General features: G+C 38.7%; 1 protein-coding gene across 7 annotated transcripts in view; it reads left to right on the plus strand.

Moving 5' to 3' along the window:
- Window positions 1-25,365, plus strand: part of Trim37 (tripartite motif containing 37) — a 137,236-nt gene that overhangs the window by 56,200 nt on the left and 55,671 nt on the right. For 6 of the 7 annotated variants that reach the window (XM_037201538.1, XM_028878262.2, XM_028878263.2 and 3 more), the window contains 8 exons: window positions 961-1,037; window positions 7,496-7,675; window positions 10,824-10,938; window positions 11,813-12,031; window positions 13,444-13,580; window positions 15,426-15,511; window positions 17,872-18,066; window positions 20,474-20,782. In XM_037201538.1, the coding sequence (XP_037057433.1) occupies window positions 961-1,037; window positions 7,496-7,675; window positions 10,824-10,938; window positions 11,813-12,031; window positions 13,444-13,580; window positions 15,426-15,511; window positions 17,872-18,066; window positions 20,474-20,782 (1,318 nt within the window). The remainder of the gene's footprint in view (window positions 1-960; window positions 1,038-7,495; window positions 7,676-10,823; window positions 10,939-11,812; window positions 12,032-13,443; window positions 13,581-15,425; window positions 15,512-17,871; window positions 18,067-20,473; window positions 20,783-25,365) is intronic. The other variant, XM_037201540.1, reaches the window with a different exon arrangement.

The raw sequence follows: 25,365 nt of genomic DNA on the forward strand, positions 1-25,365 counted from the left end.
TTTCTACTCCTCCCTCTTTTTCTTGAGATGGTCTTACTATGTAGCTCAGGCTACCCTCACCTCTTGGCTGCTGTAAATAGAGCTGCTGTTAACACAGATGCCACTCATCTCTTTTAAGAAACCATTTTCAGATTTTCTTGTAGATAAATATTCAGAAGTGGAATTACTGGGTCATAGAATAATTCTGTTTTTATTTTTTAAGGAAACAGCATTTGGCACCATTTGCATATTAATATCAACAGTACAGGAATGTTTCATTTTCTTCATGGACTTGTCAGCTCTTCTTTCTACATTTTCAAAAGTGTCCTAATACTAGTGAGGTCATATTCATTATGATTTTAGTTAACATGTCTTAATAATTAGTGATGCAGGGCATCTATTCATGTGCTTGTCCACTATTTGCATATTTTTATAGACATAACTACTCACATCTTTTGCCCATTTTTAGTAAGGTTTATTTCTTTTCCTGTTGTAGGAGTTCTGTTTATTCTGAATATCATCCCTTTATTTTAAAAATTCCTATTTGAGTGTGGGAATGTAGCTCAGTGGAGTACTTCCCTAATATTCATGAGGTACTCATTTTGATAGCTGATACTCATTTTCATCCACTTGTAGTGAAAATAGTCATTTGTCTTTTTTCATTGAGGTTCTTTTCATTTGTTCTTTCTCTAGACTGATTTGTAAAGAGTAATATATGTTAAAACTATTTTTATAGTTTTTAATAGTTTCCTTAATTTGTTAATGTGGATTTTTTACTTTTTTAATGTATAAAAGTTTAAAATTGATACAGACTAACATCTGGGCTTTTAAATTTTTCATTGGTTTTTTAGCTTAGATATATTTCTCAACCCAGTTATCAGATATTAGTTTGAATTTTGTTTGTTGGCTTCATTGTTGCTTTAATTTTTATATTGGAGTTGATGTGTAGTGTGTTTTGCATAATTTCTTTTCCTACTTTAGGATGGAAATGGAGTTGTGCGAGGTTATTACTTATCTGTATTTCTGGAACTATCAGCTGGCTTACCTGAAACTTCCAAGTAAGTGATTTTTTTTTTTTGGTGGGGTGGGGTTTGAAACAGGGTTTCTTTGTATAGAACAGCTCTGGCTGTCCTGGAACTCACTCTATAGACCAGGCTGGCCTCGAACTCACAGATCCACCTTCCTCTGCCTCCCAAGTGCTGGGATTAAAGGCGTGGACCATTACCACCAGGCCAAGTAGTTGATGTAATTAACTACTTTAATATAAACTTACATCCTTCCTGTCTTCCTTAGGGTTCTATTGCTGTAATGAAACACCATGGCCAAAAAGCAAATGAGATGGGAGAGGGTTTATTCAGCTTATACTTCTCTTCAATGAACTACATTAATGTTTCCTGAATTCAGGATCCTCCTACCTCAGCCTCCTGAGTGCTGGAGTTATAAGTGTGCAACACCATATCTGGCCCCTGTAGTTTTTTTTTTAAGTATTTGTGATAAGTAATTTTCCCTACTACATTTACTAGACAATTTTTCCACTAGTACAGTTAATAAAGATCTTTTAGGTTGATATGAACCATCTACTTACAGCTAAAAATAGAATAGTAAGAATAAGGTACAAACTTTCTGTTCTAGCATTACATAAAACAACATTTTTTTTTTCTGGATGAATTAGCTGGTAAAAGCAGCTTTCCTGAGATAAGAAACACTCAGAGTAGCTTTGTGATTGTTCTTCCTTAAAGCCACAAGAGTTTGGGGTTGCAATATATGATGGGGGAAGTGAGGTGGAATAAGGTAGAATCCCTTTATTTGGCAGAGTAGCTGAAAGTCCAAGAATACCAACAAAGCTAGGGTGCATTTTGTAGACTACAGAGTTGACAGGACTCCAGACATTGTGTAGACCACAGAGATGACAGGGCTGCAGACATTGTGTAGACCACAGAGGTGACAGGGCTCCAGACATTGTGTAGACCACAGAGGTGACAGGGCTCCATTGTGTAGACCACAGAGATGACAGAGCTCCAGACATTGTGTAGACCACAGAGGTGACAGGGCTCCAGACATTGTGTAGACCACAGAGGTGACAGGGCTCCAGACATTGTGTAGACCACAGAGGTGACAGGGCTCCAGACATTGTGTAGACCACAGAGGTGACAGGGCTCCAGACATTGTGTAGACCACAGAGGTGACAGGGCTCCATTGTGTAGACCACAGAGATGACAGAGCTCCAGACATTGTGTAGACCACAGAGATGACAGGGCTCCAGACATTGTGTAGACTACAGAGATGACAGGACTCCATTGTGTAGACTACAGAGATGATGGGGCTCCAGACACAAGGAGAGAAATTTGTAATATCCAGGGCACAGGTGTACTGAGGAAGGCTTTTATTTAGTAATAGGGAGCAATAAGGTCTAAACTGAATGCTGAGCTCAGCCCACCTTACAAATGAGAGCAAGACTCACAAGAATAAAGAAAATATTCTAGGTAATTAACTGCATCCTGGAGTTAGGAAAGTGGATACAATTACAAGGGAATCCATTAAAGTAAAATACACAGTGTAGGGTGTTCAAATATACTAGTAGACAAAAAACAAACCATGGAGTAAATGAAGAGAATTGAAATTTGCAACTGATACAGATTTTAGAATTACAAGAGAATGACATTAAGATACTACAACTATATTTTGTTGGGAACCAGGCCAATCCAAGGCTTCCTCACAGGCACTAATAAAAGAACAAAAGGGATGCTAGTTCTGTGCCCAGGAGCAGAATTGGCAAGGTCCAGTCTGGGGTTGGGTACAGACCTCAAAGGTTTGAGTTCTTGGGAGCCTGACTTTTCCCTCTGTAGAAGCTGGAGTTAACCGTCCCAGGGTCTGTGACACATTGGAGATAGCCTTTGTTCCTTTTATGCAACATAGTTTGATTAGCTTCATACTGACTTTGCCCCATTGTATGAAAACTTTCTGCTGATTCTATCCTGGTTTTTCCCTGTAAACTGTATGTACTTATTGCTTCTTATACTACTTTTTTGTTTTGTTTTGTTTTGTCTCTACACAGCCCTGGATGTCCTAGAACTTACTATGTAGACCATGTTATCCTCAAACTCACAGAGATCCACCTGCTTCTGTTTCCAAGTACTGGGATCAAAGGCTACCATACCTGGCTGATGCTGGGTGTCTTAAACTTGGGTGGCATGAACCATCAGTTTATGCGAGACCTCCTTGTTGTATGATATTTTGTTTGTGTTCTGACAAATAAATCTTGCCTGGAGATCAGAGCGGGGAGCTAGCTCCTAGTTAACTATAGAGGCCAAGCAGTGGTGGCACATACTTTTGATCCCAGCACATGGGACGCTCACGCCCTTAATCCTAGCACTAGGGAGGTGGAGACAGGATCTTGGTCCCATTTAGTCTGAGGATTCATAGAGACAGGATGCCCTATTTGGTCTGAGATTTGGTAGAGGTAAGAAGTCTCTGGTAGCTGGCTGCGCTGCTTCTCAGGTAATATTGTATCCTTCTGGGGTCTTTGTAGTTGAAGACTAGATAGTTATAATTATAGTTTTCCTTGGTTATGACAAAAGATAAATTGGATATGAAACTTACACTCATAAATATAGGATAGATGATAGAGTATTTTCTTTAATTTTACCAAATACAAAGATTAGATATTATAACTGTAATTCTTGCTTGATAACTATTCTGTTATATGTAATTTTACTAAGTTAAAAACCTTCCTTTTTGATTAGACAGAAAAGGGAAAGTGCTGTGGGGTGTCTTTCTGTATGCCGTGAATATGTGTTGCTCTGATTGGTTGATAAATAAAGCTGTTTGGCCAATGGCAAGGCAGAATAAGGTTAGGCAGGACATTCAAACTGAAGAGATGGGAGAAGAGAGGAGAGTGAGAGGAAATGCCAGCTGGCGGCCCAAGGAGCAACAAGATGCCAGCCGACGGGTAAAACCACGGCCATGTTAATAGAAATGGGTAGAGTTAAGTTATAAGAGCTAGCTAACAAGAAACCTGATCCATAGGCCATACAGTTTGTAAATAATATAAGCTTCTGTGTGATTACTTGGGACCAAGTGGCTGTGGAATGTGGGTGGGAGAGATTGGTCCTGACTATGGGGCGTGGGCAGGACAGGAGAAACTTCTGGCTACGCTTGTCAGAATACAAACAAAATATCATACAACACTTCCTGATCCCACACTTTCCTGTCTTTGTTATTTCTGATCCCTGGGTTCCCTGTCATTGAAGAATGACCTGATGATCCAGCTCAATGTTTCATTTGCACCAAAAGTTAGAGACTTAAGACTTTCTATTTAGAGTATGTGGTCAGGGGACACCTCTAAGCTGACGGGTCTCTTCTGCCACTGTGTGGGATCTGGGGAATAAACTCAGGTGTCAAGTTTTCACACAGTTACCTCTACCCACTGAGCCTTCTTGCCAGCTGAGACATAGGAAATTTATAAGAATCAAACTGATATAGACTAGATAGCTTTACTGATTCAAAGTTGGAAAGGAAATAATTTGAGGACTTATTAGCCAAAAATGATAATACAAACTAATTCCAAAAATGATAGAACAGTGTTAAAAAGTTTAACATATACTCTTTCAGTCCTTCCTTCAGGGACTTAATTTGAGACCTGGAATTTGGAGTTGGTTAGGAAAAAAATTGAAGAAATAATGAGAATTTTCCTCCTAAATTTGGTAGAAACTTGAAATGAACAGACCCAGGAATCTTGATGAACTACAAGCATACGAAACACGAATTATCAGAGAACATCATACTCAGATTTTGTAAAGTAATAATAAGGAAAATACCCTCCAGTTATAAATACGAGTTGGAAATGGAAATTGAATGAATAAATTTTAAAAATTATTAACATTAAGAGAAATTTTACTTTAACAAATATAATGTAATAACGATTCTCATTTCTTGAAGGTTTTTTTTTTGGGGGGGGGTCTATTGGCCTATCTTTTGATATGAAAACTGGATACTATAAATTTTACTTTGTTGATCCCCTTATAATAATACAATATTTGGGTTTATATGCAGTAGTAAATGAATGATAACAGTAAGATAACAGCCAAAAGCTGATTGCATATTCATATTATGTTGAAAGAGTCTATATGTTGAAAAAGTCTGCTTCCTGTTTGCCAAGAACTGAGTAGCCTCTTTGCATAGTGTTGCTGCCAAAGCATACAGGCAAGTCAGCTATGAAGTGAACATGAATCAAAATGTTTACTTCTAAGTTCTGTCAGGTATGCTGGTCACAGTGATGATGAAAGTAACTAATACAGCTGTCTGCCAACCTGATTGACATTTAGAGAGTGTTCTTTCCAGCAAGTGACCAACACCAGTCACCATACCTTTCCCAAGATAGACCATGTTCAGGGCCATGAAACATGTCTTCATGAATTTAAAATGATTTAAAATGTGTTCTATAATCAGAATGGAATTAATTTAGATATTAATCACAGATACTTTGAAAATACAGAATATTCTAATGCTAAATGGGCACTTAATAACTGGTTCCCTCAAGCTGCCATACACACACACTGTGGTCTCACACATACAAGAAATTCTGGATTGGCTAACCTTGAAGATCCTTTTGCCACTGAAGGGTCAAACTGAATGTTATAGAATGGAAGTGGCTTGGCCTGTTAACTGGTGTTTTAGTCATAGCTCCTTTCCATATCTGAGACATTGAAGTTACCTGTATTATAACCCAAGAGCTAATATTTGGGACTAGGGATTCAGCTCAGTGGTAGAGAGCTTACATAGTCTTCATGAATCTGGGGTCAGTTCCCAGTCCTGGGGTTAAAGTCATACACCACTTTGCCTGGCTCTGCCTCTTAGTTCTTGCTATTGAGCAATTTATGTTTTGCATCTTAAATTTGAATTTTTAAAATTTAAAATTCCAGATTCTAAGTCCTAAGAGGATTTTAATTTCTGTCTTTGATTTTTTTTTTTCTGTCTATATTTTCACACTTACTGTCTTTGGTACTGGATTCAGCTTGATGGTTTTATCACCAACCAAACAGATGTCAGGACTTTAAATAATTTATTTATTTTGAACTAGAGACTGAGTCCAGGTTTTAGGACTCTATTACTACACTATACCTCCAGCACCCAATTCAAGAGTTAGAAGTTCACATTGTTTTAGAAAAGATTGGAATTTGTATGTGTATGTTTGTTGGACACTGTCTAACAACATGTGATTCTTCTTTTCTGATAAATATGATTTGTTAATTAACATTTTAGGAAGCATATTGGGTTCTAAATTCTCTTTCATTAAATGTTGAAATGGCATTTAATTTTGCAGTGCAAGGTTTAGCAGTGGGGTAGTGTGACTCCCAAAATGTAGAATAAAAAGCATGAATCAGTATATAGCAATCTAGATAGCAGTCTAGTAGGTTTGAATATCAACTAGGGTCTGTAGAACACTTCATAAGTTTTTCAAGCCTTAATCTCTTTCTCAAGTTGTGTGCGAGCATACAGATGCATATGATATTTAAGTGAAAATTTCTACATGAGACAGTTTGGGGTTTGTTTTCATGTAGTATTTACTGAGTGTGCTAATTAGTTTTGTGTCAAGTTGACACAAGCTGGAGTTATTGGAACAGGGGGAGCCTCAATTGAGAAAATGCTTTCAAAAGATTGGGATGTAGGCAAATCTATAGGGCAATTAGTGATTGATGGGGAAGGGTCTAGCCATCGTGGGTTGTGCCATCCCTGGTCTGATAGTCCTAGGTTCTGTAAGAAAGCAGGCTGAGAAACCATGAAGAGTAATCCTGTAAGTAGCTCCCTCTATGGCCTCTGCCTCAGCTTCTCCCTCCAGGTTCCAGCCCTGCTTGAATTCTGTCTGGACTTCCTTCAGTGGTAGACTACAGTGTGGAAGTGCAAGCCATGTAAACCCGTCCTCCCCAACTTGTTTTTGGTCTTGGTGTTTCATCATAGCAATAGTAACCCTAACTAGAACACAGAATAACTTCTGTTTTAGGGAAGAAAGTCCTCTCCAGCACACTTTCTCCCTCTTTTATTGTTGTTTTCAAGTGAGGGAGTCATAATCAGGCTGGTGTTAAACTTGATATAGCCAAGGATGCCTTGAACTCATGGTATTTCTGTCTTCATCTCCCAAGTGCTGAGATTGCAGGTGTGGACGACCATATCTGGCTGAGAATTTCTTTAAGGAGAGAGTAGAGTTTTTCCCTAGAGAGGTTTCCCTCCAGGTTCCTGTCTTGTTTGAGGTCCTGTCCTGGCTGCCTTCAGTGATGAGCAGTGATATGGAAGTGTAAGCCAATAAGTACTCCCTTCCTCCCTCCCTCCCTCGCTTGCTTTTGTTGTGGTGTTTAATCGCAGTGATAGTAACCCTGACGAAGGCAGTGACCCGTCTGAAATTCTTCTGTTTCTGTAAATGATATCATTTCTGAAAGGATCAACTGGACTACCAAGTTTATTTTTGTAGAATTACTTATTTTGACTTTTGATTGTACTAATGGTGTTGTCTGTATTTTAGGTATGAATATCGTGTAGAAATGGTTCATCAGTCCTGCAACGATCCTACCAAAAATATCATTCGAGAATTTGCATCTGACTTTGAAGTTGGAGAGTGCTGGGGCTATAATAGATTTTTCCGTTTGGACTTACTTGCAAATGAAGGATACTTGAACCGACAAAATGATACAGTGATTTTAAGGTAGTTTGAGATACTTGATGTTGTGACTTAAATTATGGGAGAATAATGTCATCAAGAATTTCAAAGTTTATTCATTTAACAAACATAAATAATTGAAAGTCACACTATCACTTTTATTTCAGGTGTTCCATGTAGTTAGATGAATATAAAAAGTGAAAAAATGGTTTGACACCTAGTTATTGATTCCATGAAAAAGGAAAATATCACCAGATCTGCTGCCTCATCACTGTAATTTGAGATGTAGAGCCAGAAAGAATAGGAATAACAAGTTTGAAGCCAGTCTGGATTACAAGAGACCTTGTCTCAATAAAAAGATTTTAAAGATGGCTTATAGTTTGAGTATACCTAACTTAAAAATCAAAATGCCCCCAAATCTGAAATTTTGTAGTGCTAGTATGCTACGGTAGAAAATTCTGTACTTGACTTCATGTGAAGAGTCACAGAGTGATGCTCTACTCATTACATTGCCTTGAGCCTGTTGATAGAACATATAACCTAAATCTGAATTCGGAGGTGGGAGGGTCTGGAGTTTAAGTTCATGCTTGCCTACCTAGGGAATTAAAGATTTGCCAAGACTATGTGAGACACTGTCTGGAAGAGAAAGACAGAAAGGAAGAAAGGGAGGGAGGGAGGGGAGGAGGGAGGAAAAACAGAAGAAAACTGTCACTGTTTTTGTTTTTTTCTTATGAGGTAATAGTCTTATTTTTTTAATTTGCCAAAGGAAATGCTTTGTTGCCATTCCATGTTACAGTCACAATTCAAACATAATTTACCAACCTACGAAGTGAAAAATTTCCCCTTAATATTTTTATTAGTATATATTAGTTATGCATAATGGATTTCATAATGACATTTTCATACATGTGTTTAATGTGTGACAGTTTTGATCATATTTACCCCCTACCTTTTTTTTTGAACCCTCCTGCTCCTTGCTTATTCCCTTCCTCTTCCCATTTAGCCCCTTTCTACTTTTTTTTGCTAATTTTGTTTAAGATTTTGGTACGGTTTTTTATATACTTATTGGAAAGTTAGGGCTTTTCTGTACCTCTGGGTTTGGTGGTTTTTTTTTTTGTTTGTTTGTTTGTTTTTTAAGATTTATTTATTTATTATGTATACAGTGTTCTGCCTGCACTCCAGGAGAGGGCACCAGATCTCATTGCAGGTGGTTGTGAGCCACCATGTGGTTGCTGGGAATTGAACTCAGGACCTCTGGAAGAGCAGCCAGTGCTCTTAACCTCTGAGCCATTTCTCCAGCCCTTTCTTTTTTTATTTTGTTTTTTGAGACAGGGTCTGGCTGTCCTGGAACTTGCTTTGTAGACCAGGCTGGCCTTGAACTCACATGCATCTGTCTCTGCCACCCAAGTTCTGACTAAAGGTGTGTGCCATCACACCTGGCTTTTCTGTAACTCTAAATAATCTAGATATGTTTTTTTTATACATTTATTTGTTCATTAAAAGAGAAACGGAAAAAATTTCCTGCTATTTTTTATCTTAATGGCACAATAGTGAAAACTAACGTGCAGGAATGACTCCATCCACCAGTCAAAGAAAAGACTTACAAAACTTTTCTCATGTTTGCCTATGAATACTAACTAGGCACTCTGCACTTAAAGTAGTGATTTAGTGTTAGGCTCTGCCTTCTCGTACATGAGTATCATTGACCAGAAGTAGGTTCTGGTGCAGTTGACTATTAGTATTTTCTTACATTAGGTGTAAAATCTTACATAAAACTAAATTGTTTCTATTTGATGGTTAGTTTTTATTGTAGACTTACCTGGGAAGGCAGTCTCACCTCACCTACTAGAGCTTGTGAAGACTAAGTTAGCCTGTGGGCATGTCTGTGGGGGATTGTCTTGATTGTGTTCAAGGAGATGGGAAGACTGCCAGTTCAGGGTAACAGCGTTTTTGGTTTGAGTCCTGAGCTGTGTAAAGGAGAGCGTGAACTGAGTGCAGCGTTCATGCAGCTTCTGCTCTTCCCGCTTTTGAGTGTGGGTGTAATTACTTCCAATTTCCGCCTTGACTTCCCAACAATAATGGACTGTAACCTGTTCCATCTCCCTTCAAGTTGCTTTATTGCTTGTTTTCTGTTGCTGTAACAAGTGCCTGAGACAATCAGTTTATAAAGAATCTGGTTCACAATTTTGGAGTTTTCAGTCCATGATAGATTAGCCCCATTGCTTGGAGTATGTTACCACACTATGGTAGAAGTGTTTCATGAAGCAAACTAGTCACTTTATAGCCTAGATTTGGAAGAGTATGGTGTCTGGTGCCCTCTTCAAAGGTATGCTCCAATGATATGAATACCTTCTGATAATGCACTAAAGGGAACACCCTTCTGTGCTTGGGCTTTTGGGAGCATGCTTAAGTTCTCAAGTGTGGCAGTAGCTAACACAAGAATGGCAAGTGGAAGGGCCAGAAGAGGTGAGAGAAATATAGACTTCTTGCTTTGTGGTTCTTTCCTCAAAAATGTAGTTACACATATACTACATATGTTCTTCACTAGGAGGAATCGTGTTTGACTCTAAGAAAGAGGTTTGTTGTTAGCAAATATTAAGAGGGCTTTAAAAAATGACAAACAGCCAGGTGGCAGTGGCACACACCTTTAATCCCAGAACTGGGGAGCCAGAGCCAGGCGGATCTCTGAGTTTGAGGCCAGACTGGTCTACAGAGTGAGTTCCAGGACAACCGGGGCTACACAGACAAATCCTGTCTCAAAAAACAACAAACAGGCCTGGAGAGATGGCTCAGTGGTTAAGAGCACTGACTGCTCTTCCAAAGGTCCTGAGTTCAATTCCCAGCAACCACATGGTGGCTCATAACCACTTGTAATGAGATCTGGTGCCCTCTTCTGGCCTGCAGGGACACATGCAGGCAGAACACTGTATATATAATAAATAAATAAATCTTAAAACAAACAAAAAAACCAAATAATCAAACAAACAAAAAGACCAAAAAAATATAGTTTTAGTTAAGACAACTGACATTTAGAGCCATATGTCATTATGGTTTATGAGTAAACACATGAATAGTGGATAATAGAAACTCTGAATTCATTTGAAGTGGTTCTTCATCAAATGTGAGCTGTAGAGTTTACATGATTCACAGATTCACTGTTTGGATTATTCTTCATGTAGAACTGTTCTTTAAGGTTTCAGGTACGCTCACCAACATTTTTTCAAAAATGCCGCGATCAGCACTGGTACATTACTCAGTTGGAAGCTGCACAGACTGGTTATATTCAACAAATAAACAATCTTAAAGAGGTAAGGCAATAATATCTGTTCTAATTTTAGCACAGCCTATTGTCCTTTTGGCCTGCTGCTTTTTGAATTTGAGATTTTTGCTATCCACTTTAATATTGTGGTAAAAATCTGGTTATCCTTTTCTCCACCCTTTGAGCCTCTAGATTCTGCACTCTTCAGTTGTGTAGCCATGTTTAGCTACATTAGCTCAATTTAATTAGCATCAACTATGTTATTCCTTATTTGTAGTAACTTCATTTCAGGAGCTTGTGTTAGACACTATAGATAGACAATATTTTTATTATGCAGTGTTGTGTTGTGGAGTGCCACACTGGTTTGAGATCAACATTGTGTTTCCCTCAGTAACTAAGGTAATTGTCTTCTATAAGCTGTCTTGGATGTAAAGATTCAAAAGTAGAATAGTTGACTTTTTTTTTTTTTTTTAAAGTTATTTATGTTTTATGTATATAGTATTCTGTCTGCATGTATGCCTGCAGGCCAGAAGAGGGCACCAGATCTCACTGTAGATGATTGTGAGCCACCATGTGGTTGCTGGGAATTGGGAATTGTACTCAGGACCTCTGGAAGAACAGCCAGTGCTCTTAACCTCTGAGCCATCTCACTTGTGTTGTACTTGTCTCATCCAGGACCACTTTCTACATGTCCCCTTAGCATGTCCCCATCTCTTCAACTCCCAACATTATGCTTTTTTTTTTTTTTTAAACTACCAAGACCAGGCTGGAGATCACCCTGCTTCTGCCTCCTGGTTGCTGGGATTAACGACATGTGCTGTCAGGCCCAGCTTGTAACTAATTTTTAATGTAAACATTGTTTGCTTTGCCACTGAGACAACTCTTACACTTAATATTGATTTGTACTGTTCTTATTTTAAAAGAGACTGACTATTGAGCTGTCCCGAACTCAGAAATCAAGAGATTTGTCACCACCAGATAATCATCTTAGCCCCCAAAATGATGATACTCCTGAAACACGAACTAAGAAGGCTGGCTCATGCTCTGAAATGCTTCTGGAAGGTGGTCCTACTTCAGCTTCTGTAAGAGAGACCAAAGAAGATGAAGAGGAAGAGGAGAAGATTCAGAATGAAGACTATCATGTAATAATAAATTAAGATTGGTGATATATATGGTAGGATTGTAGTCTCCACAAAATAATATAGGGGAGACAATGTCCTAAAAAACTTGTCCACTAGTTTTCTTTATTGATATATACAAGTTCTGTACATTTAATACTCCTACAACATTGCAAGGTTATAAAAGTTAATTATGAAAGACCATTATCTGAAACTGTGACACATGGTCTAGAAATTGTTTAAATTGTAGATTTTTAAACTATGTTCTTTTGGGAGCTGGAGAGATGGCTCAGTAGTTAAAAGCACTGGTTGCTCTTCCTGAGGACCCAGGTTCAGTTCCTGCAACCCACATAGCAGCTCACAACTGCCGTAGCTCCACTTCCAGGGAATCATACACACTTACACAGACATACATGTAGGCAAAACACCAATGTACATTTAAAAAAAAATTGTAAAATGACTTTTTTTTAATATGTTCTTTTTTCCTTTACTAACTGGGAGGTACTTTATCTGTTCTGATAAGACGGCTTATGATTTGGGATACTGTTAGTTTTTGACAAGCCAAATAATAGCCAGAATAAGAACTGACTAAGTGGGTTTTGTTTGTTTTTAGTTAAGATTAGGAGTACAAAGTAGATTTTCTGTAGTTGGTACTTTTAAGATGGGAGACATAGGTTTTATGTTTCAATGAAGATGCCCTTATGAGGAGAGATTGATGATAAGGTTAAAAGCATTGATTAGCTAAGAAAGAAAATAGGGCTCAGACTGAAATAGTCCGCTTTGATAGGTTGAGTAAAATGAATGGTAGAACTTGTAGATAAGGCAGCTGAAAGTTGGAGAAGGGGTTTTTGTTCTGTTCAGGTGGGGGCAGGGCTATAAGGATGAAGAAACTTGGAGGGGATACTTAGGTGATAGATTGACAGATTTGGCCAAACTGGCTATGAGCTACAAAAATACTCTGTAACAAAGGATGACCTTGGATTTCTGGTTTTGTTGCTTTCTTACTTTCCCAAGCCTGAGATCACAACCATGCACTGTTACACCTGGCTTTAAGATGTAACTCTGTGAGGAGAAATTATTGGAGGCTGACATGGAATATGTGAATTATTCCTGGTTAGTTTGAGGACCTAGCTCAAATTGATAACTATAAATCAATAGTGGTACTAGTCAATAGGGTTGTGTAGCTTTTCTCTAGAGTACTTAGCAGTATAGATATAGGATCTGTACTGGTGGATCTCTGCTTAATGTCCTAGATGGGATGACTAACTGAATAGAAACATCAAGAACAAAGATCTTGTTTTGCATTTGCTTAACATCCCAGTGCTTAGGAGGCTGAGATAAGAAGATTGCATGAGTTTAAGGCCAGCCTGGGCTACATAATAAGACTTTTGACTCAGAATTTTAAAAAAGGAGTGAAAAGAAATGTTGCCTTGTAGCATGAGCTCTCAGATGGAGATCTGGATCTTGATCTTGCTGGGGAAGATGAAGTGAATCACCTGGATGGCAGCAGCTCCTCTGCGAGTTCCACAGCAACAAGCAATACAGAAGAGAACGATATTGACGAAGAGACCATGTGAGTGTCCGTGGGAGCACTCTCAAGTGTGGAAGTGTTCAGCACTTTTTTTTTTTTAAGATACAACCTAAATATAAACTAGGCCTAAGCCAGGAGTTTTTATTCTTGCTTTATTTCTTTATTCAAAAAAACAAAACAAAACAAAACAAAAACAAAAACTTTTTATTGGACAAGAGAGATAGCTCAATGATTAAGAGCACTGGCTGCTCTCCCAAAGGACCTGGGTTCAATTCCCACATGGCAGCTCACAACCATCTATGACTGCAGTCCCAGGGACTCTGATGCTTTCTTCTAGCCTCTGTAGGCACTAAGCACTCAAGAGATACACAGATATATATATATATATATATATATATATATATATATATATATATATATACACACACACACATATATATATATATATACAGGCAAAACACTCATACACACAAAATAAGTACAGTTGTTTTACAAATTAAAAAGAAAGTGTAAGTGTGTGTGTGTGTGTGTGTGTGTGTGAGTGTGAGTGTGTAACGTAGGCATGTGGAGGTCAGAGTTCAACTTGTGAGAGTTGGTCTTCTTCCATTCTGGGTTCCAGGGATGGAATCAGATTCTCAGGCTGCACAGTCAGTGATTTTTACTCACTGAGCTATACCACTGGTCCAAGCCTGGGCTTGCTGATCAGGCTAGACTGGCTGTTGTATGTTTTCTGATAGTGTTTTATTGCCCGCTTCTTTCCTTAGTGGGGAAAGAAATGCAAAATCAACCTCTACTCTCTGAACCTAGACTCAGACAAAGGTATGCTTCTCTGTCCTGCTTTAGAAACTGAGCTAACTGGATGTTGGGAGAAAGTGCCTTAGCTCTAGCTAGTCCTGTTAGCCCTGATGTCTCTGCTGGATGAGTAAAGCATGGTAAGCATTATGTAAATGTGAGCATTCTCTGGATGCTTTCACCCAATAGACACTCTTCTGAATACAGGTCTGGATATAAGGGTGCAAGTCTTCTTGACCACACATACCTGGCCTTTGGCATCAGGTTAGGTAGTTGGAAACAGAATGAGAAATGCTGGTGGTGTCTTAATCCCTTCCAGCACATTGAAAGGCATATGCTCTTGGTTATATTAGTCTAGAGGGGGAATTTCTTGGGGGCTGAATTAAGATGGAAAGAGGATTAATCTTGGTGTAAGTACAATTTATGCTCACTCTTTTGGGGAGTGTGTATTTTGAGATAGAGAGCCACTATGTAGGCTTGGCTGCCCTGGAACTCAGTCTGTATGTAGTCCAGGCTTGCCTCAACTCAAAGAGATCCACCTCCGCCTGCCTCTTCCTCTTAGGTTTTGAAATTAAAGTTGTGTACTACCACCCCCACCTTTATTCTCTTTCTTTTTTAAACAATTTTTTTTAAAGATTTATTTATTATGTATACAGCATTCTGCCTGCATGTGTCCCTGCAGGCCAGAGGAAGGCACCAGATCTCATTACAGGTGATTGTGAGCCACCATATGGTTGCTGGGAACTGAATTCATGACCTTTGGAAGAGCAGTCAGTACTCTTAACCACTGAGCCATCTCTCCAGCCCCTTATTCTCTTTCTTATTACTAATATTAATACTTTTTAAAAAATAGATGTTTCTTCATATTATTTCTGTACCTTTAGGAATATTTCTAGGGTACTTCTCTCTCTCTCTCCCTCTCTTTCTCTCTCTTTTTAATAAGCTTTCTTTACCTGTGTGTATGTCTTTGCGCCATATGCGTGGCCACAAGCACCTTTTACCTGTGAGCCATCTTACACAATACAGATATTAATTGCATTTCCTTTGTGAGAATTATGAGTTATTCTGAACATGATGGATTTTGTCTCTTCTCAGGTCTGGAGAAAATGATGTAGAATATAACAACATGGAGTTGGAAGAGGGAGAACTCATGGAAGATGCAGCTGCTGCAGGACCTCCAGGTATAGAGGCCAGGCTCCACGAGTCATTCTGACTATTGTAGTTTAGTGGAGGGTAACCACTGATGTAAATGGTTCATGGTATTAATGCAGTACTTAGGATACTGAAAAGAAGAGTAACTAACGTCTATAAAATATTCTTCTGTACCAGGCTTGTTACGAAACACTGTTTGTATGCCATAATTATTTTTAAAATCCCGAGACAGATTTTTTAAAGTCCTCATTTATTTATTTGTTTATTCTGTTTCTTGGCATGGGATATCATTATGTAACCTGATTCTCCTGCCTTGACCTTTTCCAGTGGTGGAATTATAGATGTAGACCACCACATCTGGCAATTTTTACTTTATAGTTACAGAAACTGGTGCACAGGTGATAAATGTATCATAGTAATGAAAAATGTTAAAAGAGAAATGGGTATGAAATATATAGAAGCATTCTGTACCTTTTCTGGTTTGTTTTGTTTTTTTTTTTTTTTTTTTTTTTTTTTTTTTTTTTTTTTTTTTTTTTTTTTTTTTTTTTTTTTGAGACAGGGTTTCTCTGTGTAGCTTTGTGCCTTTCCTGGAACTTACTCTGTAGCCCAGGCTGACCCCGAACTCACAGAGATCCACCTGTCTCTGTTTCCCGAGTGCTGGGATTAAAGGCATGCATCACCACCTCCCTGCTACCTTTTCTATAATTCATACTTTTCTAAAAATTGAGAAAATGATTCAATGATTAGAAGCTAGAGTGGGATTGTATACAGCATTCCCAAACCCCTGGGCCACTCAGTTGCACAGCAGCAAAACATAAAATCAGAGACCCTGTTTCAAAGTGTGTTTGTCTTCTGATCTGTATAACCTTATTATAGCATATACACACATATACTTATATTTTTGGTTGTGAGCCTAGCCTTTAATGGCTGAGCTATCCCTCCAGCCCAACACGCATATACTTAAACACAGACATGCACACATGTGCACACACAGCAATACATTTCTAAAGCAAATTGACATTGATAAGGTTATGACTCAGAACATTTGTTCCTATTTTATGTTTTTGTTTTTTTTTTGAGACAGGGTTTCATTACGTGGTCTTGGATGGCCTGGAGTTCAATATATAGACCAGGCTGGCCTTAATCTCACAGAAATCTGCCTGACTCTGCCTCTCAAGTGCTAGGATTAAGCTTTGACCTTGTTAAGTATTTGTTGTTACTGTTTTAGTTTTGGTTTTTGAAACAGTGTTTTTCTGTGTAGTCCCAGCTAGCCTGCAACTTGTTATGTAGACCAGGCTGGCCTTGAACTCACAGATATCTGCCTGTCTCTGCCTCCCCATGTTGGGATTAAAGATATGTGCCACCGCATCCAGCTTATTATGTAGTTTTTTGAGCATCCTGAATAAATAGATAATATTTTATTATTTTTGAATGTATGTATTTACAGGATCTCACTTTGTAGCCTAGGCCTGCCTAGAACTCAAATAGCCTAGACTGGCCTCCAACTCACAGCAGTTCTGGGTTGCAGCCTCTTGAATGCTGGGATTATAAGCAAACGATTCTTATTTCTCATCATGTTTTGGGATTCTTCAGTTATTTCTTCAGATAATTCTTTGTATTTTTTTCTTCTTTTGTGACTGACTCAGTTATGTGTTGCTACGTTTATGAGGGTCCCATGCACTTCTGAAACTCTGGTTTTTCTTTTGTGTTTTGTTTTCTAAGAAATGCCAAATTAAAACCATAGTAAAAAACCACTGCATATTGGCCATAATGGTTAATATATTTTTTTCTAATTGCTTTCTTTATTGAGCAAGTTTTCATGTAGCCTGAGTTGGTTTTCAAATTGTTATGTAGCCAGAAATGGCTTTGAATTCCTAATCCTTTAACCTCCACCTCTTAAGTGCTAGGATTACAGGCATGTGTCACCAAACTTGATATGGTTACTATTTTAAAACTGGCAGTACTAAACATTAAGCATATGGAAAGATGAGAATTCTTTTACTTTCTCATGGGAATGAAAACTTTTACTTGCCTTGATCCTGTCCTGCAGAGTTGTGTATCTTTTTTTTTTTTTTTAGATTCATTTATTTATTGTGTATACAGTGTTCTGCCTGCATGTATACCTGCAGGCCAGAGAGGGCACCAGATCCCACTGTATATGGTTGTGAGCCACCATGTGGTTTCTGGGTGTTTCAGATGAGGTTGATGATTACTCTTGAGTCTTAGTGATTGTTGTGATGCTCATTTGCATGGCAGTATGGTTCCTCTGTGCTTTTTATTATGAACACAGTCTAAGACACAGATGTGCAGACAGGTCCTCGACCATTAGTTGGGATTTACTAAAACATGTACAGATACATATAGTATGTTTTCTCTTTTTCTTTTATAGGTAGTAGCCACAGCTATGTGGGTGCCAGCAGCAGAATGTCAAGAAGAGCCCATTTATGCTCTGCAGCTACCAGTAGCTTATTAGACATTGATCCTTTAATCTTAATACATTTATTGGATCTTAAGGACCGGAGCAGTATGGAAAATCTGTGGGGCTTACAGCCTCGTCCCTCTACTTCACTTTTGCAGCCCACAGGTAAAATCATAATGTCTTTTTTTTTTTTCCTTTGGTTCTCTGGAAGAACTGTCGAATTTCTATCTGTGTGTCTCATCTGAGTATTGGAACACAGTATGTTTCTCTAACCAATCTACCACCCTGTGCGTGTGCGTGTGCGTGTGTGTGCGTGTGCGTGCGCCTATGTGCACGAGTGCTCTTGCACTTGGGATTGAACTCAGAATCTTGTCATGCTAGGTGAGCTGTACCTATAGTTCTCCCCCTTCATTTCCCCTGTCATTGCTCAAGAGTTATGTCAAAAATGAATTTTAAATGCCTTTTAAGTGGTTTTAGACTAGGGTGTGTAGCTCAGAGGATAGTAATCACCCAGCACACACAAATCTCTGTTTGTGATCCCTAACACTGCAGAGAACAAAAGAAATTTCTAATTATGCCCAGCTGATAGTTTGATCCATACAGAGAAGTACAGTTGTCTTCTTTGTGGATGGATTCAGTTTTTCAGACTTGCCTTTCAAGGGGAAATGTGTCTAAGTTGAACATGGAAAAAAGTCTGTTTAATTATTCATTAAATGAAAAATGCATATCACTGCCATGGTGGCACATACCTGTTATCTCGGCATAATAAAGACTGAATCATGAGGATTGCTCTGAGTTTAAGGTTAACCTAATCTACATAGTGCGTTCAAGGCCAGCCTGGACTTTTATTGTGTGACCCATTTCAAGAAATCAAACAAGGGCTGGTCATGGTAACATACATCTTTTATTCCAGCAGTTGTGAGGCAGTGAGTCTGAGTTCAAGCCCAGCCTGGTCTATATACTGAGTTCCAGGCCAACCATAAGATACCTAGTGTAAGACACACACACACACCCCCCACACACAAATGAACATTAAAACCTGAGAAAATGTATATTAATGCACAGTATTATATGCCAAAGATAGCTAAAAGAAAAATAGGCTTTGTAGTAAGACAGAGATTTGTATAGTCCAGTCTAGGCTCTTTGAATCTGAGATAGAGCTGTTTTTACAGACAGTGATTTCCCATTAATGTCACAGTTTAAAACTGTTAGGGCTGTTAGTATAGCTCAGTGGTGATGTGCTTGTCTAGTGTGCCCACTTGGGCACTCAGGTTTACCCCTAGCCTCCCATTCCTAGGGTTGGAGAAGCAGCATTTTTGTTGGAATGAATGCTTTCTACAACATCCTTAGTATGTAACAACACAGACTGACCTCTCCCTTACCTTTCTAAATTGTAATATTGGATCCAACCAGTGGTATAGACAGGGATTTTGGTGATACCTCAAAGCCGCAGAGCTCACTTTCTGAACAAAATCATAGAACCTCTGTGTAGAAAACAAAGCCTGAGCCACTGCAGTGGTCTGGAGGTGACAGCCAGAATCAGTTCCTCTTTTTCTTAAAGCATACTTTCTGCAAGTCTTGCCCTTTGGTTTGAAAGATTATCTTCAACTAGGTTCTAGAACAGTTGCTTTTCATTTGTGGTTCAAGTACATTTTGTGTGGAGGTTCACTTAAAATCAGTGGCTTTCTACCTTCCTAATGCTGCAACCCTTTAATACAGTTCCTCATGTTAGGGTGACCTCCAACCATAAAATAATTTTGTTGCAACTTCATAACTGGAACTTTGCTGCTGTTATGTATCATAGTGTAAATATCTGATTTACAGCATATCTGATATGTGACTCCCTAGAGGGTCACAACCCACAGGTTGAGAACCATGGGCTTAAATGATAATTAATGGTATGTACAAAGTCCAAATGAAGCAGGTCAAATCTGGCTCTGTAATAAACATAATTGAGATAACTTTAAGAGGAATAATTTTACAGTTTGACTTATAAATAGATCTAATAGATAGGTAAAATAATGTTTTGTTTTGTTTTTAAATATTGTATGTCATTGGAGAGGATACAGACTGTATTAACAGTAACATCTCTGTTCTGGAATGTTTAGTTTTCTATGGAAAATTAATAGTGAAGCAACCTGAGTTTTAAATCCAGTCAGCTAAAATAAGGATAACAGCAAGAAGGACATGGGGCAGGTAATGAAAGGAAACAGCAAAGTCTTGGGTCTAACTTTGGATTTAACCTGTGGGTTGTGACCCACATGTATCAGATATCCTGTGTATCAGACATTTACATTAAAATTTATAACAGCAGCAAAATTACAGTTATGAAGTAGCAATGAAATGATTTTATGGTTGAGGTCACTACACCATGAGAAACTGTATTAAAGGGTCACAGCATTAGGAAGATTGAGAATTCCTGATGTAAGCCATCTCCTAGTCTCGATGCCTGTTCTTTGGTGATACCATGAAACACTTTATTGCATTTGACACATTAAATTTGTGGGAACAAATGAGGTCATGAATATTAAAATTGATATGAACATGGTTTTTCACTTGCTTTCTTTTGAAGCATCATATTCTCGAAAAGATAAAGAGCAAAGGAAGCAGCAGGCAATGTGGCGAGTGCCTTCTGACCTAAAGATGTTGAAAAGACTCAAAACTCAAATGGCAGAAGTTCGGTGTATGAAGAGTGATGTGAAGACCACACTGTCCGATATAAAAGGCACTGGTGTTGCTTCTGGAGACATACAGACAAACCTTTTTTGTGCTGACCAGGCAGCTCTGGCTACCTGTGGACCTGAAAATTCTGGTAGATTACAGGATTTGGGAATGGAGCTTCTAGCAAAGTCATCAGTCGCTGGCTGTTACATACGCAACCGTAAGTGAAGAAGTTCCTATAGTGTAATTTCTCCCATATGCTTTGTGAAATCACATGACTTTTTTGTTTTCACTTAGCAATCTATCAATATCTCTGATCTACAGATTTAAATTAAAATGATATATTTTTATGTATGGATATTTTGCCAGCAGGTGTGCCTGTGTAACATGTATATGCCTGGTGCCCACAGAGGCCAGAAAGAGTGTCTTGAATCCCCTGGACCTGGATTTTTAGATTGTTGTGAGCAACTGTATGGGTGCTAGGACTTGAACCCAGGTCCTCTGCAAAAGTAGTAAGCGCTCTTAACCACTGAGCCATCTCTCCCACCCTTCTTAGCCTTTTTCTCCCCATCCAAAATTGAGTGACAGTTTTCTTTTTTAAGGAATTGGGGTGTGTGTGTGTGTGAGTGAGTGAGAGAGAGAGAGAGAGAGAGAGAGAGAGAGAGAGAGAGAGGAGTACAACATGGTGCACTTCAGGAGGTAAGAGGATAACTTTGTGGAGTCAGTTCTCTCCTTCCATGTGTGGATCCCAGGGTTGAACTCATGTCCATCCATCTTTAAAATGGTGAGTGTCTTTATCAGCTGAGCTACCTTTCTAATCTATTCTAATATTTTCCTTTATATGATAGAACTGTAGTTGGACTTTCTTTGTGCTACTAGCTCCCAAATACTGACACAGAGACTTATTATTAATTATGAAAGCTTGGCCTTAGCTTAGGCTTGTTCCCAACTAGCTCTTATAACTTAAATTAACCCATTTCTATTAGTCTACATTCTGCTACTTGGCTCATTACCTCTTCTCAGTACCGTGCATCCTACTTCCTCTGTGTCCGGCTAGTGAATCCACCTCTAGAGTTGCTCTCTCCTTGGAAATCCTGCCTATCCTCCCTGCCTAGCTATTGGCCATTCAGCTCTTTTTTTTTTTTTTCCTGGATCTAAGGACCGAACCCAGGGCCTGCTCTACCACTAAGCTAAATCCCCAACCCCTCAGTTCTTTAATAAACCAATTAGGAGGTGCCTTGGCAGAGGCACATCTTCACAGTGTACAAAAAGATTATCCAAGCCGGGCGTTGGTGGCGCACGCCTTTAATCCCAGCACTCGGGAGGCAGAGCCAGGCGGATCTCTGTGAGTTCGAGGCCAGCCTGGGCTACCAAGTGAGCTCCAGGAAAGGCGCAAAACTACACAGAGAAACCCTGTCTCGAAAAACCAAAAAAAAAAAAAAAAAAAAAAAGATTATCCAACAACTCGGAACTATGGATTTTTGATTGTTAAGTCAATGCTTAGCATTAAAGGACACTTCATTATCCTTGTAGATCCTGTATTATAATGATAAGAATCAGACAGTAAGGTGTGAAAATAATTTTAATGAATACTTACTACTACGAAACAGTAGATAAAGAATGTCTTATTTTGGGGGGGCTAGTCAGAGAAAGTCTCTGTAAAGAACATATTTGAGCTGAACCCTTCAAATGCCTTGGGGAAGCAGTGTTCTGTATAAAGAGGCCAGAAATGCAAATTCACTGGCACAAGACTCACTTTGAAGGGTTGAAAGGAGACCAGCTTGAGTGGGTGTGGTGAATAAGGCAGGGCAGACTGAGAGATGAAGTCAGAGATGACAGGATTAATTGGAGATCTGATAAGACTTCAGTAAGGAGTTTGAGCACACACACACTTGTTTTGTTTTTTTGTTTTTCGAGACAGAGTTTCTCTGTAGTTTTGCCTGTCCTGGATCTCACTCTGTAGACCAGGCTAGCCTGAAACTCACAAAGATCCACCTGGTTCTGCCTCCCGAGTGCTGGGATTAAAGGCGTGTGCCGCCACCACTTTTAACAGGGTACAGGTTCCAATTCTCTAGATGTTCACCAGCACTTACTATTTTCTGTTTTTTTTTTTTCTTTCTTTTTTGAACTAGCCTTCCTAGTTAGCATAGAAATAGAATCTTGTTGTGATTTTCTTTTGTATTCATTTTCAAGATAGACTTTTGCTATATAGCCCGGGCTGGCCTCAAACTCCTGACTGATCCTTCTGCCTCAGCTTACCCAGTTCAGGGATTACAGTAATAAACTGTAAGTGAAAGTTTCTGTCCCACCAGAAACTCCCAAATACCCAGCATCTGCTTCCCAAATTATCACACAGAGGCTTATATTAATTATAAATGCTAGGCTGATAGCTCAGGCTTATTACTAACCATCTCTTATACTGCTTAAATTAATCCATGCTTCTTATCTATGTTTAGCCACATGGCTTGGTATCTTTTCTTAGTATGATAGTCTCATGTTGCTTCCTCTGCATTTGGCTGGTGACTCCTGACTCTGTCTTTCCTCTTGCAAGCATTCTTAGTTTAGTTGCTCCACCTATACTTCCTGCTTGGTCAGCATTTTATTAAACCAATTCAAGTGACAAATCTTTACAGTTTACAGGAGGATTATTCCACAGCATTTCCCCCTTTTTGTCTAATTAACAAGGAAGATTTTTTTTTTTTTTTTTTTTTTGGTTTTTCGAGACAGGGTTTCTCTGTGTAGCTTTGCGCCTTTCCTGGAACTCACTTGGTAGCCCAGGCTGGCCTCGAACTCACAGAGATCCGCCTGGCTCTGCCTCCCGAGTGCTGGGATTAAAGGCGTGCGCCACCACCGCCCGGCCAAGATTTTTAACTTTAATATAGTAAGATTATATACAACAAAAAGTTATTAAGTAAAAAGTACAGTAACACTGTCTAATCCATTTGCATTGGCAAAATTAGAGAAAATACTTATTTATCTTATCTTGGTAAGTTTAGTTTTGTATCTAACTTACCTTCTATTATAACCAAGGAAAACTATAATTATATCTATCTAGTCTTCAACTCCATCAAAGACCCCAGAAGGGTAAAATGTTACCTAATGACAGGGACATTAGGCTGCCTGGACAGTCACCTAAAGTTCCTCTGCAATGTTGGGACATCCAATTCTGGCCTACAGGCTTAGCATTTCTGACAGACTTTCTTGTGAAGTAGGATTTTTGAAGGACTGTCTCACTTGGTCTTGGCAAAGTTCTACTGGTCCAGTTTGGATAGTAACTGTCAGCAATTGAGGCAGGGGCAGTTTCTTTGCCCACACGGCTAGCTTTTGTCACAAAGAAAACCATCATCCTCTTTGAAGTAATTGATGCTGCCAGGAACAGATTTGTCTCACTGTCGAGAAAAGTCTAAGTTCTTAAAACATTTTAAATGCCATATTCTGTAGATCTTTGAAGTGTTTGAAAATTGCCTGTTTATCTGAAATATATCTCTGTATGACCTTGAAAACCTAACTAACGCCGGGCGGTGATGGCGCACGCCTTTAATCCCAGCACTCGGGAGGCAGAAGCAGGTAGATCTTTGTGAGTTCGAGGCCAGCCTGGGCTACCAAGTGAGTTCCTGGAAAGGCGCAAAGCTACACAGAGAAACCCTGTCTCGAAAAAAAAAAAAAGAAAACCTAACTAACACTAGTATAAGTTTGCTATTATAGATGACTATTAATCTCTATTTCTTTTTTTTAAAAATATTTATTTATTTTATTATGTTTTACAGTGTTCTGCTTGCATATATTCCTGCAAGCCAGAAGAGGGCACTAGATCTCATTACAGATGGTTGTGAGCCTCCATGTGGTTGCTGGGAATTGAACTCGTGAACTCAGGACCTCTGGAAGAACAGTCAGTGCTCTTAACCTCTGAGCCATCTCTCCAGCCCTAATCTCTATTTCTTAATTATATTACATTTTTAAATGAGCTGCATAAACATAATACCCTAAACAAGAGTAGAAACATACATACAGTATAACAAAATTAACTTTAAATTTGTATCATTAAACCAAAATTCATACCAATGTAAAATATGTAAGATTAATAGTTGTATTTTTTATTAAAGTAGAGTCAGCAATCTACCCTTTAATCCTATCATTTCTATATCCCCATTTTCTTTTTACAACAAGATCCCTGAATCTAATTTTTGTTCAGTATTTTTTTCTATTACCAATAACAACTTGTAACCAACCCTCTAAACTATGACAAATACCCGCAATTTATTTTTGAGAATATGGGCATAGTCCTCTAGATTACTTCCTGTTGATTGGGGGCTCTGGTAATCCTTGAGGGACCCTGAGAAAATTCATAAGTCTTGGCGGGAGTAGTCTGTGAAGCTGGCTCATCTCAGCCAGCAGCCTTGAAGCTGTTCTGGATGCAGAACTCAGAGGAAACTGCAACAGAGGCACTCTGAAATATTGGATTATCTGGGTGATCCATTCCCTTTGGAAATTTTTCAGGGGGTCTTCCTCGATCAAACCTCATTTTTCTTAAACCAGAACGAATCCAGAGCCTCTCATTTCCTGTGGAAATAAAAGCATAACCTCTTCTCCAGTGTAACATATCTTTTGACTTAAATTTTGAAGTCAAGGCATTTTCAAAATAAGTAGGTTGGATTAATTCAGTAACATTTATAATCAAATGTCTCTTAGCAGCTGTTGCTCCTTCCTGAACAGTCAAACAATTCAGAGACAGCACAAGAGCATACAGTATCCAGACTCTGTATTTTCCATCTTTATGTGGCTTTTTTTCTTATTACTTTACTC

This window comes from Peromyscus leucopus, chromosome 8b, assembly GCF_004664715.2.
Source record: "Peromyscus leucopus breed LL Stock chromosome 8b, UCI_PerLeu_2.1, whole genome shotgun sequence".
Taxonomy (NCBI): domain Eukaryota; kingdom Metazoa; phylum Chordata; class Mammalia; order Rodentia; family Cricetidae; genus Peromyscus; species Peromyscus leucopus.